This window comes from Symphalangus syndactylus, chromosome 1 (assembly GCF_028878055.3).
Source record: "Symphalangus syndactylus isolate Jambi chromosome 1, NHGRI_mSymSyn1-v2.1_pri, whole genome shotgun sequence".
NCBI classification, from domain to species: Eukaryota; Metazoa; Chordata; class Mammalia; order Primates; family Hylobatidae; genus Symphalangus; species Symphalangus syndactylus.
Window position 1 is genome coordinate 121,572,286 of NC_072423.2, and position 18,104 is coordinate 121,590,389.

Here is an 18,104-nt window from a genome sequence, read left to right on the forward strand (position 1 = left end):
AAAAGTCCCTAATTTTTAGAGATGCATGTTGAAGTAAGCCAGGGTGAAGTGATGTGATGTCTGGGATCTGTCTCTAAAAGCTTCATAAAAGAAAAAGGAGGCAAGGCGCAGTGGCTCACCCCTGTAATCCCAGCACTTTGGGAGGCCGAGGCAGGCGGATCACGCGGTCAGGAGATCGAGACCATCCTGGCTAACACAGTGAAACCCCATCTCTACCAAAAATACAAAAAAATTACCCGGGCGTGGTGGCTGGTCCCTGTAGTCCCAGCTACTCGGGAGGCTGAGGCAGGAGAATGGCATGAACCCAGGAGGCGGAGCTTGCAGTGAGCTGAGATCGCGCTACTGCACTCCAGCCTGGGCGACAGAGGGAGACTCAGTCTCAAAAAAAAAAAAAAGAAAAAAAGAAAAAAAAAGAAAAAGGAGTGGCAGGGGCAGGGGACACAGGGGAGAGAAGCAAGTGTGGCAAAATCTTGGCAATTGCTCCATCTGAGCAATATGAATGAAGGGGCCAGTAGACCATTGGCTCTCCTATTGTGATGGCTTGAAAGATTTCATAATCATGTATTCTTTGAAAGCGAGTGTAATACAGCTTGAAACCTTTGCTTCTGTGTCTTCTTTTGGCTCTAGCCCTACACTGCCTTATCTTTAGTCACCATCTGACTATTTTCCTCCCACAGAGCCCCACCTCTAATGAGCTTTAATAAGTCTAAGGCAGCCAAGAAGGAACCATTTAAAAAAAAAAAAAAAAGGCTGGGTGCGGTGGCTCACGCCTGTAATCCCAATGCTTTCGGAGGCTGAGGTGGGTGGATCATGAGGTCAGGAGTTCGAGACCAGCCTGGCCAAGATGGTGAAACCTCATCTCTACTAAAAAATACAAAAATTAGCCAGGTGCAATGGCGGGCACCTGTAATCCCAGCTATTCGGGAGGCTGAGGCAGGAGAATCGCCTGAACCCGGGAGGCGGAGGTTGCAGTGAGCCGAGATCTTGCCACTGCACTCTAGCCTGGGCGACAGAGCAAGACTCCGTCTCAAAAAAAAAAAAGTGGGCAATGTCTCCAAAGCCAGCTAACGCTCACTAGCCAATTCCTTTCCAAGCTTTAATACTGAGACTGTGAGAGGAAAAAACTGGCTACTTGCCACAGGACTTGAGATTCACAAAGACAAATTTTCTACCTGTTTAGAGAAAACTAGATGATTTCTCCTGATTTTATCATATTTATTTGCTCCCCTAAAAAACAAATGAAGAAAATGTGAGGGGAATCTGGTGGCGGAAATTCATCTGCCAACGTAAGGCCAGGAAATTCGCATTGGGAAGAAGCCCGTCTCTCTCAGCCTTATCTCTGCCCCTCCTCCCTAAGAGGCCTCACTGGCATTAGGTTCCCTGCACTCAGGATGAGGGTCAAAGGAGGCTGAGGAGGCAAGAGACATGGAACACCTGCTCTAGAGTCTAAGTTCTTAGGAAGCAGCCACTCCATTCAGCTGTCCCTCCCTTCTCTCCTTTCCCATCCTGACCTCTCCCCTGCTTCCTACAGCACGAGGCCTCACAACACACAGGTCACAGCATTGGAGGCTTGGGTGCCACTATAAGCTTAGGACCCTGCTTCATCCTCTCCCACACCCCTACCCAAATTACTATTTTAAATATGGTGTTTTAACCTAAAACCTAAAGTATAAACTGATTTTAAGTTATACATCAACTTAATCTGTGTTATGGGTTGAATTGTGTCCCCCTAAAAGATAGATTGGCGTTCTAACCCCTAATCCCTGCAAATGTGACCCTATTTGGAATAGGGTCTAACAGATGTAATCAAATTAAAATGAGGTCATACTGGATTAGGATGAGCCCTAAGCCAATACCTGGTGTCCTTAAGAGAGAAATTTGGACATAGAGAGAAACAGATACACAAGGGAAAAGCCATGTGAAGACAGGCAGCGATTAGAGTGATGTATTTACAAGCCAAGGAATGCCAGCCACCACTATAAGGTGCAACAGACAAGGCATGACTGCCCTAGAGCCTTTTGAGGTGCAATGCTGCTGACACATTGATTTCAGACTTCTGGCCTCCAGACTGAGAGTTATAAACCATTCAGACTGTGGTAATTTGTTGTGGCTGTCCTATGAAGCTAATACCACATTTCAGAAACATTTATTCATTAACCCTCACCACCACCTGAGGAGGCAGGAAACATTACTAACCCTATTTCCGGCTGGGGGCGCTGGCTCACACCCGTAATCCCAGCACTCTGGGAGGCTGAGGCAGGTGGCTCACTTGAGGTCAGGAGTTCAAGACCAACCTGGCCAGCATGGTGAAACACTGTCTCTACTAAAAGTACAAAAAATTAGCCCAGCGTGGTGGCACGTGCCTGTAGTCCCAGCTACTTGGAAGGCTGAGGTGGGAGAATTGCTTGAACCCAGGAGTGGAGGTTGCAGTCAGCTGAAATTGCATGATTGCACTCCAGCCTGGGCAACAGGGCGACACTTTGTTCTCCGCCCCCTAAAAAATGCCCAAAACAAACTAACCCCATTTCCTAGGCATAATTTCAGTGCCATGCCTACGTAGTGGAGAGCGAGCAGCTTTCAACCTGGGCTGCCTGCATTAGAGCCCATGTTCTTAACCACAAGACTAAATATCCCAACTTCTGCTTCTCGTATAAAGTAATGGCTGTTTCCTGATTTTTTTTTTTCCTGATACAGAGTCTCATTCTGTCATCCAGACTGGAGGGCAGTGGCGTGATCTGCAACCTGCATCTCCTGGGTTCAAGTGATTCTCCTGTCTCAGCCTCCTGAGTAGCTAGGATTACAGGCGTGCCCCACGATACCTGGCTAATTTTTGTATTTTTAGTAGAGATGGGGTTTCGCTGTTTTGGCCAGGCTGATCTTGAACTCCTGGCCTCAAGTAATCCGCCTGCCTCAGCCTCCCAAAATGCTGGAATTACAGGCAGGAGCCACCGTGCCTGGCCATCTTTCCTGAATTTTAAAGAAAAGATTTGAGTGCACAACAAGAATAGCTATAAAAGAGATAAAAAGTGTTGACAAGGATGTGGAGAAATTGGAACTCTCATATACTGTGGCTGAGAATGGAAAATGGTATAGTCACTTTGTTTTTTGAGACAGGGTCTGTCACCCAGGCTGGAGTGCAGTGGCATGATTTCAGCTCAGTGCAACCTCTGCCTCCTGGGTTCAAGTGATTCTCATGCCTCAGCCTCCCAAGTAGCTGGGATTACAGGCACATGCCACCATGCCCAGCTAATTTTTGTATTTTTAGTAGAGACAGGGTTTCACCATGTTGGCCAGGCTGCTCTTGAACTCCTGACCTCATGTGATCCACCCGCTTCGGTCTCCCAAAGTGCTGGGGTTACAGGCTTGAGCCACCGCACCCGGCCTACAGACTGCATTTATATGAAGTATCCAGAAAAGGCAAATTTATGAAGACAGAAAGCCTATCGGTGGCGGCCTGGGGCTGAGAAAGGGGATTAATTACAAAAGGCATGAGAGATCTGTTTGGGGAATAAAAATGTTCTTAAACTGATTTATAGTGATGGTTGCATCATTCAGTAAAGCTGCTTTTTTTAAAAGAAATTAGGTTTTAGGGACCTACATAGGTCAATAACCAGCCACCCTAGAACTATTTTATTTTAGAAAAGGGTTCGGTCCATTTTTATAAGGCACAGGTAAAGAAAATAGAAGCGTGACAACACCTTTTAGGTTTTCCAAACAGCTTTCAATGATAAAGTTCAATAAATAAAGCACTTTAACTGCAGGGAAAAAAAAATGCCAGAATTTAGAGGTAAAACAGTACAGGGGCCAAGACCAAAAAATTTCATTTGGAACATTCAGAGGCTAGAAAGCCACTGTCCCGTTCTCCAGAGCCTCTGAGAAGTTGACTGGGAACCAATTAAAGAAGGGCATTTGTTCCTCCTCATCCTACCATCACCTTAGTCAGTCTGTGACCTGGTGACAGTGACTCCTCTCCTTACATCCAGTCTTCCCTGGTTGGAGCTCCTCAGGCCCGGCAGGCAGCTTACAGCTTCTCTGGCTTTGCGATTCCTTGCCCAAGAACGTACCCAAGGAGACCCTGTGGTGTAGGTGTGGGGCTGAAGTGCAGCCACCTGACAGAGATCTCCTGGGAAAATGCCTTTCCAAGTAGACTCTCAGAGTATGCAAAGCTCTCTCCTAACACCCCAGTGTGCTCTATGTATTGGTGACTCCTCTTCTGGAGATTCTGAAGGCTCAAATCAGGTCCATATATTTTCTCCTTAAAGGGATTACCGAAGGCAAAGGCAACACAATTTCTGCCTGGTTTTCCAGGTAGGACTTCATCTTACTGCAGAATAGTAAGCAGCAGCAGCCCTTGGCAGAAACCAAGCAGGGCAATAGATTTCACCTTTTCCCAGTCCTCTCTTGGTCAGGACTTCAGGCCCATCTTGGCCATCATCTCTTCATACACCGTCCATGCCATTGCTGCCATTAGAGTTCTGCGGAGGGCTCGGGGGATGCCACCTTGGAAGAAGCCACGTAGTCCATAGTCCTGTGGTGAAAATAAATGTCAGAACTCTGAAGCAAAGTAGCAATACAATTAATTATCCACTTGGTACCACAGTGAGGGTCTCTGTTACCCCATGTTTAAGACTTAGTTTCTAAACTTTATGCCCAAAGTAAGAATGGGTCCAAGGAGACAACCAAAGAACTTACAAGTTTTTTTGTTTTTTTTTTTTTTTTTTTGAGACAGAGTCTGGCTCTGTTACCCAGGCTGTAGTGCAGTGGTGCGATCTCGGCTCACTGCAACCTCGGCCTCCTGGGTTCAAGCGATTCTCCTGCCTTGGCCTTCCGAGTAGCTGGGACTACAGGCGCCCGCCACCACACCTGGCTAATTTTCGTATTTTTAGTTGAGATGGGGTTTTCACCATATTGGCCAGGCTGGTCTCAAACTCCTGACCTTGTGATCTGCCCACCTCAACCTCCCAAAGTGCTGGGATTACAGGCATGAACTACCGCGCCTGGCCAAAAGCCTTTTTTTATTTTTTATTTTTTTGTAGTTGCTGGGCTTACCTTTTTAGGCCTGCTCTATCTAGGGGAATTTCTTAGCTGAAACTCTTTATGCAGGGTTGCTGTGTACTTGTGCAGTTTGTATACCGTACAGAAGCACTAAGCCCCAAGTAGCAGATGAAATCCAGGCAGAAACCTGCTTGCCAAGCCCTGGATCCTGGATCCAGGCTGAAGGAAAAGGTGCCTTCTTGTCATTTGTCTATCAGGAGAGAGTATCTTTTTGTAATTCACTGTATGCTCTTGGTGGCCCTGTCTTCATATGAATTAAAGACAAAATGCCCCTTCCTCCTCCCTCATAATCTGGGTTGATTTGCAATTTCACATAAAGAAAATATTATTTTAAAACTTTATGATTTTAGATATAGAGATAAGAACACAAATTCACATTTACCTTTAGCAACAATATCTGTTTGTGATAACAATACATGTTCTAAAAGAGCCAACCCAGTGGCTTACGGATAGTATACATCTATTGTAATTTTTTTTTTTTTTTTTAAATTTAAATAGAGTCTCCTTACGTTGCCCATGCTGGTCTTCAACTCCCGGGCTCGAGGGATCCTCCCGCTTCAGCCTCCCAAAATGTTGGGATTACCAGCATGAGCCACCGCACCCAGCCTCTACTATACTTTTTATCTTCAATAATACGATTTGTCCATTTATATTAGAGCAAGCTTGTTCAACCCACAGCCCGCAGGCTGCATGTGGCCCAGGACAGCTTTGAATGCAGCCCAAAACAAATTTGTAAGCTTTCTTAAAACATTATGAAATTTTTTTGGTGACATTTTTTCTTTAGCTCATCAGCTATCATTAGTGTTAGTGTATTTTATGTGTGGCCCAAGACAATTCTTCTTCCAATATGGCCCAGGGAAGCCAAAAGACTAGACACCTGTGTATTAGAGCAAACTGCTAGAATAAAACAATGTGTTTGTGTGGGTTTTTTTTCCCTCTGACTAAATAGTACTTTACCCTAGGTCCTCAATTAGAGTACTAATTTCACCCCAATTTCCTGATTCAGTAAGTCTGGGGTAGAGTTCAGCAATCTGCAATGTTCAACAAATATCACAGGTGTTCCTAATGTAAGTGTCTCCGCCCCTCAAAGAAATATCAGTTTTGTGGTTCTCAACCTTAAAACATATTAAAATCACTGGGGAACATTAAAAAAAAAATTCTGACTAGACATTCTGATATAGTTGGCCTAGATTTTAACCTGGGCCTGGGGATTTTTAAAAGCTCTCTAGGCAATTTTAATGTGAGTGAAGGGTAAGAACTACTGCTCTAGAAAGAGATCCTTAAACACCACAAGAACCAGTACTTATTTTGCAGTCTTACTTTGAAAATAAGTGTCACTGCTTGGCCAATCCATTGAAACTTCAGTGGGTAAAGCTGCATATGAGTTTTGATAACATCCGCAGGTTGAGTTAGCAGTGAGGCCAGAATACCAGCAAATATCCCACAGCTGAAATTTGTAACAGGAATAAGGGTTGCATCCACCTGGTCTGAAATAGAACAAAGGTAACATGTGGTTATAGATCTTACATTAATCAGATAAAGGTCAGTGCAAGTTGCCCACTAATTCTTCCCCAAACCAAGAAAGGTCTGGATTCAAATGAGGCTACGAATCCAAAACTCAAAGGTGCAACTAGTAAATTTATGTAGATGGAATGACAGAGTTAGAAAAGCACCTTTTTCAAACCACCATCACAATAACTGACTCAGGCAAGAATCACTGATTTTAAAACGTGGGAAAAAGAAACAGGATGTTCATACAGATTCAAAGTTATCTTCCCACAAAGATACTTAGACATTACAATGGGAAAAATAGGTGAGTTTTCAGGGAAGATACCTGTCAGTATCTTATCCAAGTGATAAAGTGTTACTATCACTCATAATGGGTCAAATTGATGTCATGACCCTCCCAATATAAAGCAGTGAGGATACAACATCACTTATGTGGTCCTCTTGCTAAAAATCTAATCATGAAGAAACTGCAGATAAACCCACAATGAGGTATATAACTGGCCTATACGCTTGAAAATAAAACATAGGACTACTACCAAGTACATTATTGGGACAATTAGAGAAATCAGAATACGGACTGTAGGTTAAAGAATTGGGCCACGTGCCTGTAATCCCAACACTTTGGGAGGCCAAGGCGGGAGGATCACTTGAGCCCGGGAGTTCAAGACCAGCCTGGGCAACATGGTGCAAACCTGTCTCTACTAAAAATACAAAATTAGCCAGGCACGGTGGCATGCACCTGTAATCCCAGCTACTCCAGAGGCTAAGGCACAAGAATCACTTGAACCAGGGAGGAGGAGATTGCAGTGAACCGAGATCACATTGCTGCACTCCAGCCTGAGTGACAGGGCAAGACTCTGTCTCAAAAAAAAAAAGAAAAAATTATCTAGGTTAAACTTCCGAATTTCGTAAGATGCTTGTATGACAGGATGTCCTTATTCATAGGAAATAGACACTGAGGTACTTAAAGTTAAAAGAGCATCATGTTTCCAACTTACCCTCAAAGGGCAGGAAAAAAATATGTACATTGTACTATTCTTGTGGCTTTTTTGCAAGTTTATTTCCAAATACCAGATCGATTTTTTTTTTTTTTTTTTTTTTTTTTTTGAGATGGAGTCTCGCTTTGTCACCCAGGCTGGAGTGCTGGAGTGCAGTGGCGTGATCTCAGCTCACCACAACCTCCACGTCCCAGGCTCAAGCGATTCTCGTGCCTCAGCCTCCCAAGCAGCTGGGATTACAAACATGTGCCACCCATGCCAAGCTAATTTTTGTATTTTTAGTAGAGACCGGGTTTCACCACGTTGGCCAGGCTCGTCTCGAACTCCTGGCCTCAAGAGATCTGCCCACCTCGGCGTCCCAAAGTGCTGAGATTACAGGTGTGAGCCATCGCGCCAGGCCTCAGAAATTTTTACACTTGATCTTAGCCAAAAGGCCGAGAAGTGATGGGCCTCAGAAATTTTTAAAGATGGATTGAGAAGTTAAAAATTGCCCATCTATGCTTCTTATCGCCTTAATTTTCTATCACAAAATAAGGCTGTGACCTACAGGGTTACACCTTCTGGTGCCTGGGTAGAAGCAGCAAAGCTCCCAAGGCACTCCAGCTGTAGCTGGTCACCATAGTCATGATGGCCAGCATGCTGGCATTCCTAATTAAAGGACCTTGGTTGCAATTTGTTGCTCAAATTATCCATAGACACTTTATTACACGCAGGTTCATTCTATGGATGTGTTTCTAGCAATACCTTGTTCTGCTTGGGTCGATGTTTACTGCCTACCAATTTTGTCCATTTCTAGCCCAACCTGAGCTAACTGGTGGGGTGGGGTGGGCCTCCCCCACTGACTGAAGTTGATACCATCTCCACCTAAATGGAGGGCTCAAAACCATGTTAACTGGGAACACAGCAAGGGAGATGAAAATATTTTTCTTCAAACTCCTAACTTACTACCGTTTCCCTGACTTTAACAAGAATCATATCAAGTGCGTTCTTGAAAAATACAGACTCCTAGGTTGTACTCCAAGGTTTCTCATCTAAGAGGCCTTGGATGGGACTCAGCAATCTTAAGATCAAATTTGGGAAGCATTGTTGCAAAAACTCTGCAAAGCATGCTTTATTTGCCTCCCACCCACCCTATCCTCACTCCCCAAATTATAGTGGTGTAAATACTGTTTGCTTCAATAGGATGTAAACTCCAAAGGGCAGGGATCAAGTTTGTCATATCCACCTTTGCATCCCAGTTCCTAACACAATCATGATATGGCTCAGTTCCTAACACTCTGCTAAGAGAAACACATAGTCCCATATCCCAGAGAAAACGGTGAGGATCTGATATCTCAAGGATAGCTCTTCCCCACATCTTCCTTTATCCCTACCATGAGGCACTATGTTTTTGGTCTGGTTGTAAAACATCAGGTAGATTCCTGAAAAGGGCGCATCTCGAAGGAGAGTTGCTGTCAGGCCACTGAAGAGGCCCCGGTGCCCCTCACTGTGATAGATGCTCCTCAGGGCAGCGTAGATACTCTCATAGCCATATTTCCCACTCTGCAAAGAGAGCACAGAACGAGTGACTCGCATGGAGGCGCTGCATTTCAGCACTGAACAAGCAGACTGCAGGTTATGGGGCATTACCATGGGCTCTAGTTCACATATGGCTTGGCTGACCACATCAGACTCTATGTTAGATTACAAATCAGGAGTTGACATCGGTGGTCACTCCCCAGGAGCCCAGTGGCTAAGCTGAACTATCCTGAGGCCCTAAAGCAGTTGAACTCACCTCATAGCGCGTCTTGATTACAGTGATAGGTGACATACAGACCCCTGCAACAGAGCGAGAGCCCACCCCCAGCATGATTGACTCCAGGGCGGTTGGGGGATGGCCTCGCAAGAAATACTGCTTCAAAGAGTAGAGAGTGCCAAAGTAGATTCCAACGCCAGGGACACATCTCACGATGGACTGCAGAGAAGGTCAGGGAGAAAAGAAAATCAAAGACCAAACACTTTAAGTATCGTCTTAGCTGGGTTTTCCCAAAAGACCCCAAGATGATTCGCATGCAAGTACTTTGTTTAAGGTGTGGAAGGAACACCAACAGGGAAGTGGGGGACATGAGATAGGAGAGAAGGCAGTCAATAAAGGATGTTGTAAAACCAGTTTCACCTGTGGGCAACTTACTCCCACTGGGGAACTCTGGGAATCAGTGTAGAACACACCTCAGAGTTATCCCTCCAACTGAGTGGGGAGGGACATGGGATTTTAAACACCAGCTCTCATCTTTCAGTGGTTGAGGACTCTGTGGGTTTGGAAATACACACTGCTGTGGGTTAGGAAATCAACATCACTTCTGTGGTCTCCTTGCTAAAAATGTAGAACTAAATCTAATCACAAAGAAACTGCAAATAAACCCACAGTGAGTTATATAACTGGCCTATACTCTTGAAAACAAAACACAAAATTACTCTGAAGTACATTACTGGGATAACAGAGAAATCAGTGTATGGAATTCTGATTTGGGTTTGGGCTGGGCACTAATTCCTTGACGTGAGTCCCTAAGGCCAGAAAAAGCCTTTGAGCAAAGAAATGCTGGTGTGGAGGTACCAACCCACTTTTACTGAAGTGATACGGGCAAGGGCATTCTGACAGGTGGGACATTAGGTACCTCTGCTGTAGAGACTATGCTGCACTAATAAATCACATCTAAGCATAATGTGCAGATGCAACATATCCTTGAGCCTTCAAACAGAAGTTAGTGGTAGCATGAGAGATAAGACCACATAGGTACTCCCACCACTTCTGACTCTCACATATCCTTAAGAGCTGGTAAGGTGGATGAGAAATGGCTGGTTATCAAGGAGTGGATGCTAGGGAACCTAGACCCAGATGGTAGCTTACAGGGGACATCCCTTTCCAAAGGCCCAAAAGACTCTCCGTGCGAACCACCTTCAAGAGTACAGCCAACATCCCAACACGTCTAGACCTGAAATCAGACAAAATGGAGACAAGAAGGAAAAAATCACTTAGATCACTTCCTCATAAAACAATTCCCCACTCAAAGACTTCCTTTATAGACTCATTTTTAGGACACTTAATCTCTACAATGCACCCTGGAGATACTCTATGTGTTCATAGGTTGGCACACACAAAACAGATAATACAGGCTGGGTGCAGTGGCTCATGCCTGTAATCTCAGCACTTTGGAAGGCTGAGGTGGGCAGATCACTCGAGGCCAGAAGTTTGAGACCAGCCTGGCCAACATGGTGAAACCCCATCTCTACCAAAAATACAAAAATTAGCAAGGTATGGTGGCGAGCACCTGCAATCCCAGCTACTTGGGAGGCTGAGGCAGGAGAATCCCTTGAACCTGGGAGGCAGAGGTTGCAGTGAGCCAAGATCACACCACTGCACTCCAACCTGGGCAACAGAACGAGACTCTGCCTCAAAAAACAAATAAAACAAAAACAAAAACAGATAATACTGATGTTATTTCCAGAAAATCCCCTGGTACTCCCATGCCAGGCAATACAGTTATAACATCACAAGCTAACACAATCAAGTGTAAATGTCACTGAGGCAGATTCCAGGAAGCTGCTCAGGAATGGACCCGATTTAATTAAAAAGAAATGTCAAATATAAAAACAATTCAGAGAACATATGAAAGTTGGGCATGACCTGTGTTTCTCTCTGAACATCCAACAGAATGGAAGTTGACTTAACACAGTAAAGATGTTCCTGTGTCTGGGAAGTTGCTGAAATCAGTTCCCCAATAAAATGCAGGGCCTACCCATGATCTGAGGGCTGGAGGGTTTGCAGGCGTGTTTTAAGGAGATCTAGAGGTTGGAAAAGGAGGGTAGAGCAGGTCCCACTGATGGAGCCACACAGGAAAGCCTTGATCACCGGATGTAACTGCAGGATAAGACAATATTGTGTCAGTAGCTCTGCCTGTGTGAGCCTCACCTTTCTCTACACCTGACCAGCGAATTCCTTTATAATGGTCTCTTAGACACTTACCTGGTGGTGCCTCATGTTTTCTTCATACCTCGGAGAAGGGAAAAGTATAGCCAGAAATTAAAAATACTGGAATGTTATTGAGGACATTGGATGCTGCAAGAGGTATCTCTGGTCTTCGTATTGCCGATAGACATATTGCTCAGTGGGAGCAAAACTATTTCCATGCCACTAACCACTCTTCCCTATTTGTTCTGACTCAAAAAGTTATTGGTCATCTCCCTATCTTTGCAAAAGCAAAGTCAATTGAATGTAGTGCTTTCACTTTGAACTGATGATGTGCAGGCTCCCTTCGCTCTAAGACCTATAGGTATTTATAGGACCAAGCCAAAGCAAATGAATCCTTAAGCTCAACCACTGTGTAAAATGTAAGTGCCACTTCCTGTAGAACCTAGTGTTTCCTTCATTTAAAACTTTCCCCTTCCCATCTCACTGGGCCCTAAGCAGATCACACAGTCCTACAGACCAGTAGCCTCTCCTGGCTTTGCTGCTTCTCCTTCAACCCATGCATCGTCATACACACTAGCTAATCTACAGACACCACCCGGAAGGGTGGAACTCCTTCAAAGACTAAATATACCTCCCTTAGTTCCAGGAGCTGCGTGTTCCAGGAACCACAGCTTCCAGCACTGGTGCTACCATTACAGGACAGCATCCTCTCTCCAGACCCCTAGAACACAGTAGTATCACAAATGACTGTGAAAAGGTACTTAAAATCCAACCAGTGACCTTCCCCTTCCTTCCCTTTCCCTAAAATAAATAAATAAATAAATAAATAGCTATCTTCTCCAAAAATGCTTGGCAAATTCATCTCCAAAGACCTCTTCCCTTATTAAGTGGCATTTGCACTATTATTTTTTAAATAAATGACACATTGTGGCCCCAAAACATTAAGATGAATATATATAAAGTTTCCATTACACATCACATAACTACTTACCTGGAACTGAAATATTTGTAATCTGCGAGAAGAGAGTGTATCTCAAATTCCACCAAAGGAGCCAGTTATAACTGGAATTCCTCATAAGACTGTTGGAGGCAGGGGGTGGGGGGAACTAAGTCAGGTCATTAAAAACTGGAGTTTACAACCACGATCCAATAACTTCTGAAGTACCAAAGGGTGGTCTGATAAGACAACAGGTAAAACCAAATAAGGTGTGCATTATTTCAGCAAGTCTGTATCTACATCAACTCCCTCTCCCCAAGAGGTGTCCTGCTCTTCTGCCAACCAATATTCTCATGAGTTCTATGTTTCTAGTCTCTCCCCAAGACTTTGTGGCATTAATGAGCCCCCCTTCTCCACACACTGGGTCTCTGGCTCCCACTGGCATCTCCTCTTCTGCCAGGCAACAGGCTCCAAAGCATCCATCTTTCCAGCCTGACACTACACCATCTCCACTTGCTTTGTGCCAGTCCCTCCGCAGGCCCCCCCAGTTTGCCATCCAGCTAAATCTCCTCCACTAACACAGCCTCTGAGGGCTCACCAAGCACCTGCTGCACCCCAGGACCCCCGTTCCTGTCCCTGTCCTTATCCTACTTGGCCTCTCTGGTACATGCCATATGGCTGAGTGCCTCTCCTCACAGTTTCTGGTTTCTCTCTCCTTCTCTTCCTTGGCCTGCCCTTCACATAGGACTGCTCCTCTTATCTCCTTTCAGAGTAACCTCACCCATATCCAGGCATCACACACATGCTGGTAATGCCCACATCTCCAGCACAGGCCGGCCTCTCCCCGGACTCTGCTAATGTCTCCTTGTCTTCCCTCAAATGGCCCACAGGTACCTCAAATTCAACATGTCCAAAATGGAAACTTGGTCAACAGTTCTCCACGCACTTGCCTCTTCTCCAATCCACGCTGGGATACTCCAGGAATCCAGGTTGGAAACCTCAGAGACACATAAAACTCACCATGCCTGCTGCTACATGACCAAGTCCCACTGAACAAGCCCTCGATCTTCCCAGTTTGGCCTCCACTGATCCATCCTAATGACCTCTGCGGCAGTCTCCAGCCTCAACTATGCCAACCCATCCTCCACTCTGCTCCCAGAGTAGCACTGGACAAGGCATCTATAGATACCACCTCAAAATCTCATAGCATCCTATGAGCTAGGTATTTTAAACCCGTTAACTGGAGCTCACAGACGTTACAAATGTGTCCTATGTCACAGGGGTTGAAGCCACTGGCCAGGACTTAAAGTTCATACTCTTTTCACCATACCACCCAGTCTAAAGTGAAAATCCAGGATACTTAGGCCACTCAGTGCATTCCACTATTCACTACCACTCCCTCCTTGAAATGCTCTCTTCCTTTGGCTTCAGAGATTAATACTGTCCTGGGTTTCCTCCCACTTCTCTGGCCTCTCCCTTAAATGAACCATACTCCCATGGCTCTTCATCCACTTCCAGGGGTTCCATTTCCACCCTCCCCTCCACACTCTCAGCCTCTCGCTGGAGCTCAGTCTCACACAGCCACTTACTCAGATGGCCACCTCAGATGACGTTTCCAAACCTGAACTTATCTTTCTCCCACACCTCCAACCAGCTCCTCCTCCAAGGTGCCCTGTCCCAGTGAATGCCATGCCATTTCTCGAGCCACCCAGCCAGAAACCTGAGCACCATCCTTGGACTTGGCCTCTCCACACTTGTTCACTCTACCTCCAAAACAGCTCCCAAATCCACCAATCCATTCTAGCTGAGAACCCTGTTATCTCTTGCCTTTGTGACGGACACCACTTTTTTATCCATTTGTCATCTATATGACCCCTCTAATCCACTCTTTACCCTGCAGCCGGAGTCATCTTCTGTTTTATTATTTATTTATTTATGTAGAGACAAGGTCTTGCTCTGATGCCTAGGCTGGAGTGTAGTGGTACAATCATGGCTCACTACCAACCATGACCTCTCAGGCTCAGGTGATCCTTCCACCTCAGCCTCACGAGTAGCTGGGACTACAGGTGTGTGTCACCATGCCCAGCTAATTTTTTGTAGAGATGGGGTTTCGCTATGTTGCACAGGCTGGTCTCAAACTGCTGGACTCAAGCAATCTGCCCACCTCTGCCTCCCAAAGTGTTAGCATTACAGGCGTGAGCCACCATGCCCCGCCTGAGTCATCTTTTAAAACTGCAAATTTGATCACGCTGCTTTCAGGAATAAAACCCTTCAATGAAAGATAATGTTTTGTGAAATTTGAAGTTACTAGCTTAAAAACAAGACCAAAAAAAAAAAAAAGATGGAATAAAAATACAAGTAATGACAAATATATTAGGAGCTACAGAGTATCCCACAAATTTGTCATTAATACTCATTGAATTGTAATTTTAAAAAACCCAACCAAACCAATACCCTTTAATTGGTTCACATTCCTCTCAGGATAAAGTCCAAACTGCTGGTTGCAAGGCCTTTCATGTATCACAGGGCTCCTGCTTACCGTTTTGGCCTCCTCCCACTAACACACTCTGCAGCCATACTGGAGGACTCCACCTTACTTTCGCCTCTGAAAACTCTGACATGTTGTTGTGCCCTAGCACCTGTCTTGCTCCCTAACTCCCCCACGTCCAAGTTCAGTGCCTCTCCTTCCGGCTTCTGCAGCAGCACCTGTCCCCATCTCCCTTATGACTGCGTGTCAAAGACAGAATGGTCACAGCTCCTGCCTGTCTTGTTCATGGTGATATCTCAAGAACTGACCTCGGAGCCTGGTGCACAGTAGGTGTTCAGCAGTGACAACAGAATGAATCTTACCATCTAACAGGAAACCTTATGCTCTCCCTTTGAGCACAATCCCACAGGATAGGGCTCGGTGGGCCCTGCATGACTCATCCCAGGATGGGTTAATCTCCCCATCCTCTCTCCAGGCCCCTTGCTCCAGCAAGGCTATAGGAATGACCTGCAGTTAGTTTCTGGGCAGTTATCTTAGGCGCTGCTTCCCCAGTGCTCACAGAGGTGCTGTGTGGAATTTGTCTTAAAACAAATTTGCTGCTGTCCTTCACCTTCCCACCCTTGATTGCAGTTAATATCTTCTTAACGTCTTTTATTTCACAGCACAGTGATTAGACATGTTATTGGCTGAAGTTATTGAGCCAATAACTTTTTTAGCTTTGTACTTTTCCAAGTCCATTAGCACAGGGCAGCTGTTATTTATACTAGCAGTATAGATCAACTTCTAATAAGCAAAAACAAGACAACAACAACAAAAACCATCCCAACAGGTAATACTGAATGGTCTTAAGATTTTTGTCAATGGTGAATGGCACACATCCTTTGCGAGTGAACTTAATTTTTAAAAAGTAGCTCAAGGCCAAGCGCGGTGACTCACACTTGTAATCCTAGCACTTTGGGAGGCCGAGGCAGGCGGATCACTTGAGGTCAGGAGTTCAAGACCAGCCTGGCCAACATGGTGAAACCCCCCTCTACTAAAAATACAAACTAGCCGGGCGTGGTGGCGCACGCCTGTAATCCCAGCAACTTGGGAGCTTGAACCCAGGAGTCAGAGGTTGCAGCTGAGCCGAGATCGCGCCACTGCACTCCAGCGTCGGCGACAGGGCGAGATTCCATCTCAAAAAAAAAAAAAGAAAAAAAGAAAAGAAAGCTCAAAAATATTCAAGGTAAATAAGGAAGTAGTTTCTTTTTAAGGGGAGAAAGAAGAGAGCATAAACAATAATACGCACACAAAGGAAATAAGTAGCACATAAGAATGCAAACTGGATCCACAAGCAACTCCTACTGCCCTGAAAAAAGTATCCTAAGTCCAGTTCACATCTGGAGGCGAGGGCTGGAGAGCCCTGAAAAAGGTAAGCAGGTTTTCAAAGACGCCAACGTAAAGTCGCCACCGCCGCCGTCTCCGCCTTTAAGGATTAAAAAAAAAGCCGCCCCTACCTCAGGCGCAAGACCTCAGAGGGAGAGCTGCGTATGCTGCCGTGGCCTCAGGCCTTTAGCGTCTAAGGACCGGCTGCACCCCAACTCCACCCACCAGGCAACCACTCCACCAGCCCCGCCTCCGCCCCCACCAATAGCGGCCCGGCCACGACGACCAATCGAACGCCGGAGGAGGCGTGGCGTCGCCGGGGGAACACGCGCCGTCCCAACGGGCCGGAAAGGTGCCGCCACGCCTGGCCCGCAGGTATTAGCACCGCCGCCCGCGGGCGCACAGCGCTACCGGGCCAGCTCGCTGCGGCATCAACGGCTTCTCAGCCTCAGCGCTATTACCAGGCCTTGTGACCATCCCAAATCTGCCCGGGTGCCCTCCCACCTCTGCCACTCCTAGCAGCCTACTCGCACCTTGTGGGGGCCGCGCGGGCACACTCCCCGGCACGCGCCCAGTCCAGGCCCCGGCAATTCCTCCCTCTACCGGGACATCGGCCCTACTGCGCCTGCCCCCAGGGCTGGCCTGCAGCTCCTGGCCTCTCCTCACTCTCCGCCCCCTTCTCAATTCCCTTAGTCAAACTCCTCTCCCGCCGCATCCTAAACCCTGAGCGCACCTTGGGATGCGGAAAGGGTCGCCGAGCCTTAGCAACGCCCCGAATTCTCCGGCCCGAGCCCGCGGTTCGGACCCCTGCCCTTCCTTCCCCGCAGTGCCCTCACCATAAGCGTTTCCACTGTGTCTCCGACATCTTGGGGTTGCAGCAGCGACGGACGTGAGTTCTGAATCATTGGAGATGAGGCCCGCGAGTGCTCTGGGCCCAGGGTGCCGTCGACGGGCGCTTGGGCCCAGCCCTGGAGGCCTTGAAGAAGGCTAGGGGATGGCGCTAGCCAGGCGACGCGGTTTAAGCCGCGGGCTCTCTGACGTCTGCGCCTGTAAGCACGCAGCCGCCGGGATTCGGATCCTGCTAGTCCAGGGGCTGCGGGCGCGGAACAGTCCCGCCGCGGGAATTACGCGCCGCTCTTCACCCGCGCCGCAGACTCCGCGGCTCTACTCTCCCGCCCATCCTGCCCTGCTGCAGGCTTCAGCACCGGAGGAGATGAGATTCTGTGTATCCGGGGGTGGAGGAAGCGCCGGAGGAACTCTGTAGAAGGGGAGATTTCGCTTCCGGGTGGGACGCTCGTCACGTGAGGGTGTTCTGAGTGCCACCTGGTGAAAGCGCCCAGAACTGCAGGATCCGCGCTTCCCTGCACCCAGAACTTAATGGGGCGTCTGCGGGGAACTTTGCTTTTGCGTGGAACGTCTAAACGTATTTACAGTCCAGACCTGGTCTGCCCAGTAAGGCATCCACTAGCCAACGGGGGCTATTGATTTATTAATTGATACATTAATTTTAATTATATTAAAAACAAGCAGTGTGGAATGCTTTCTCCTTAAACAGGCTTTTTTTTGTTTTTTTTTTTTTCAGGACCATATTTCCTCTTAAATGCTGAAAGTTTAGGATTTGATACGTACTGTATGAATAAACCACACGCTGGATATCTAAGACTGGTGAGGTTAAAATCTCAATAATTTTTATATGTTGAAATGATATTTTGGATATATTGGGTTAGGTGAATTGTTAAAATTAATTTCAGGCTGGGGGCAGTGGCCCAGGCCTGTAATCTCAGCACTTTGTGAGGCCTAGTC

The 18,104-nt window shown here is 46.6% G+C and overlaps 1 protein-coding gene across 4 annotated transcripts; it reads right to left on the reverse strand.

Moving 5' to 3' along the window:
* Positions 1 to 3,699: 3,699 nt before the first annotated feature.
* On the reverse strand, positions 3,700 to 17,642 carry SLC25A38 (solute carrier family 25 member 38). 4 transcript variants are annotated; one of them, XM_055282366.2, is made up of 8 exons: positions 17,138 to 17,597; positions 11,566 to 11,593; positions 11,339 to 11,460; positions 10,450 to 10,534; positions 9,337 to 9,516; positions 8,936 to 9,104; positions 6,376 to 6,542; positions 3,700 to 4,528 (listed from the first exon to the last, which is right to left on the reverse strand). In XM_055282366.2, exons 1-8 carry the CDS (start codon positions 17,164 to 17,166, stop codon positions 4,406 to 4,408), a joined length of 903 nt encoding a protein of 300 aa, XP_055138341.1. In that variant the 5' UTR covers positions 17,167 to 17,597; the 3' UTR covers positions 3,700 to 4,405. The 4 variants fall into 4 exon arrangements, with proteins under 4 accessions (XP_055138341.1, XP_063467886.1, XP_055138331.1 ...); XM_063611816.1 differs by lacking the exon at positions 17,138 to 17,597 and adding an exon at positions 12,503 to 12,591 and having other exon boundaries at positions 11,566 to 12,232; XM_055282356.2 differs by lacking the exon at positions 11,566 to 11,593 and having other exon boundaries at positions 17,138 to 17,642.
* Between the last annotated feature and the right edge of the window lie 462 nt (positions 17,643 to 18,104).

Coding starts and splice junctions, on each gene's coding strand:
- SLC25A38 (XM_055282356.2), bottom strand. CDS start 17,206: ATGATTCAGAACTCACGTCCGTCGCTGCTGCAACCCCAAGATGTCGGA. Junction 9,105..9,336: donor TAATCAAGACGCGCTATGAG/GTGAGTTCAACT, acceptor CTCTCTTTGCAG/AGTGGGAAATATGGCTATGA. Junction 6,543..8,935: donor CAAAAACATAGTGCCTCATG/GTAGGGATAAAG, acceptor GTTCTATTTCAG/ACCAGGTGGATGCAACCCTT.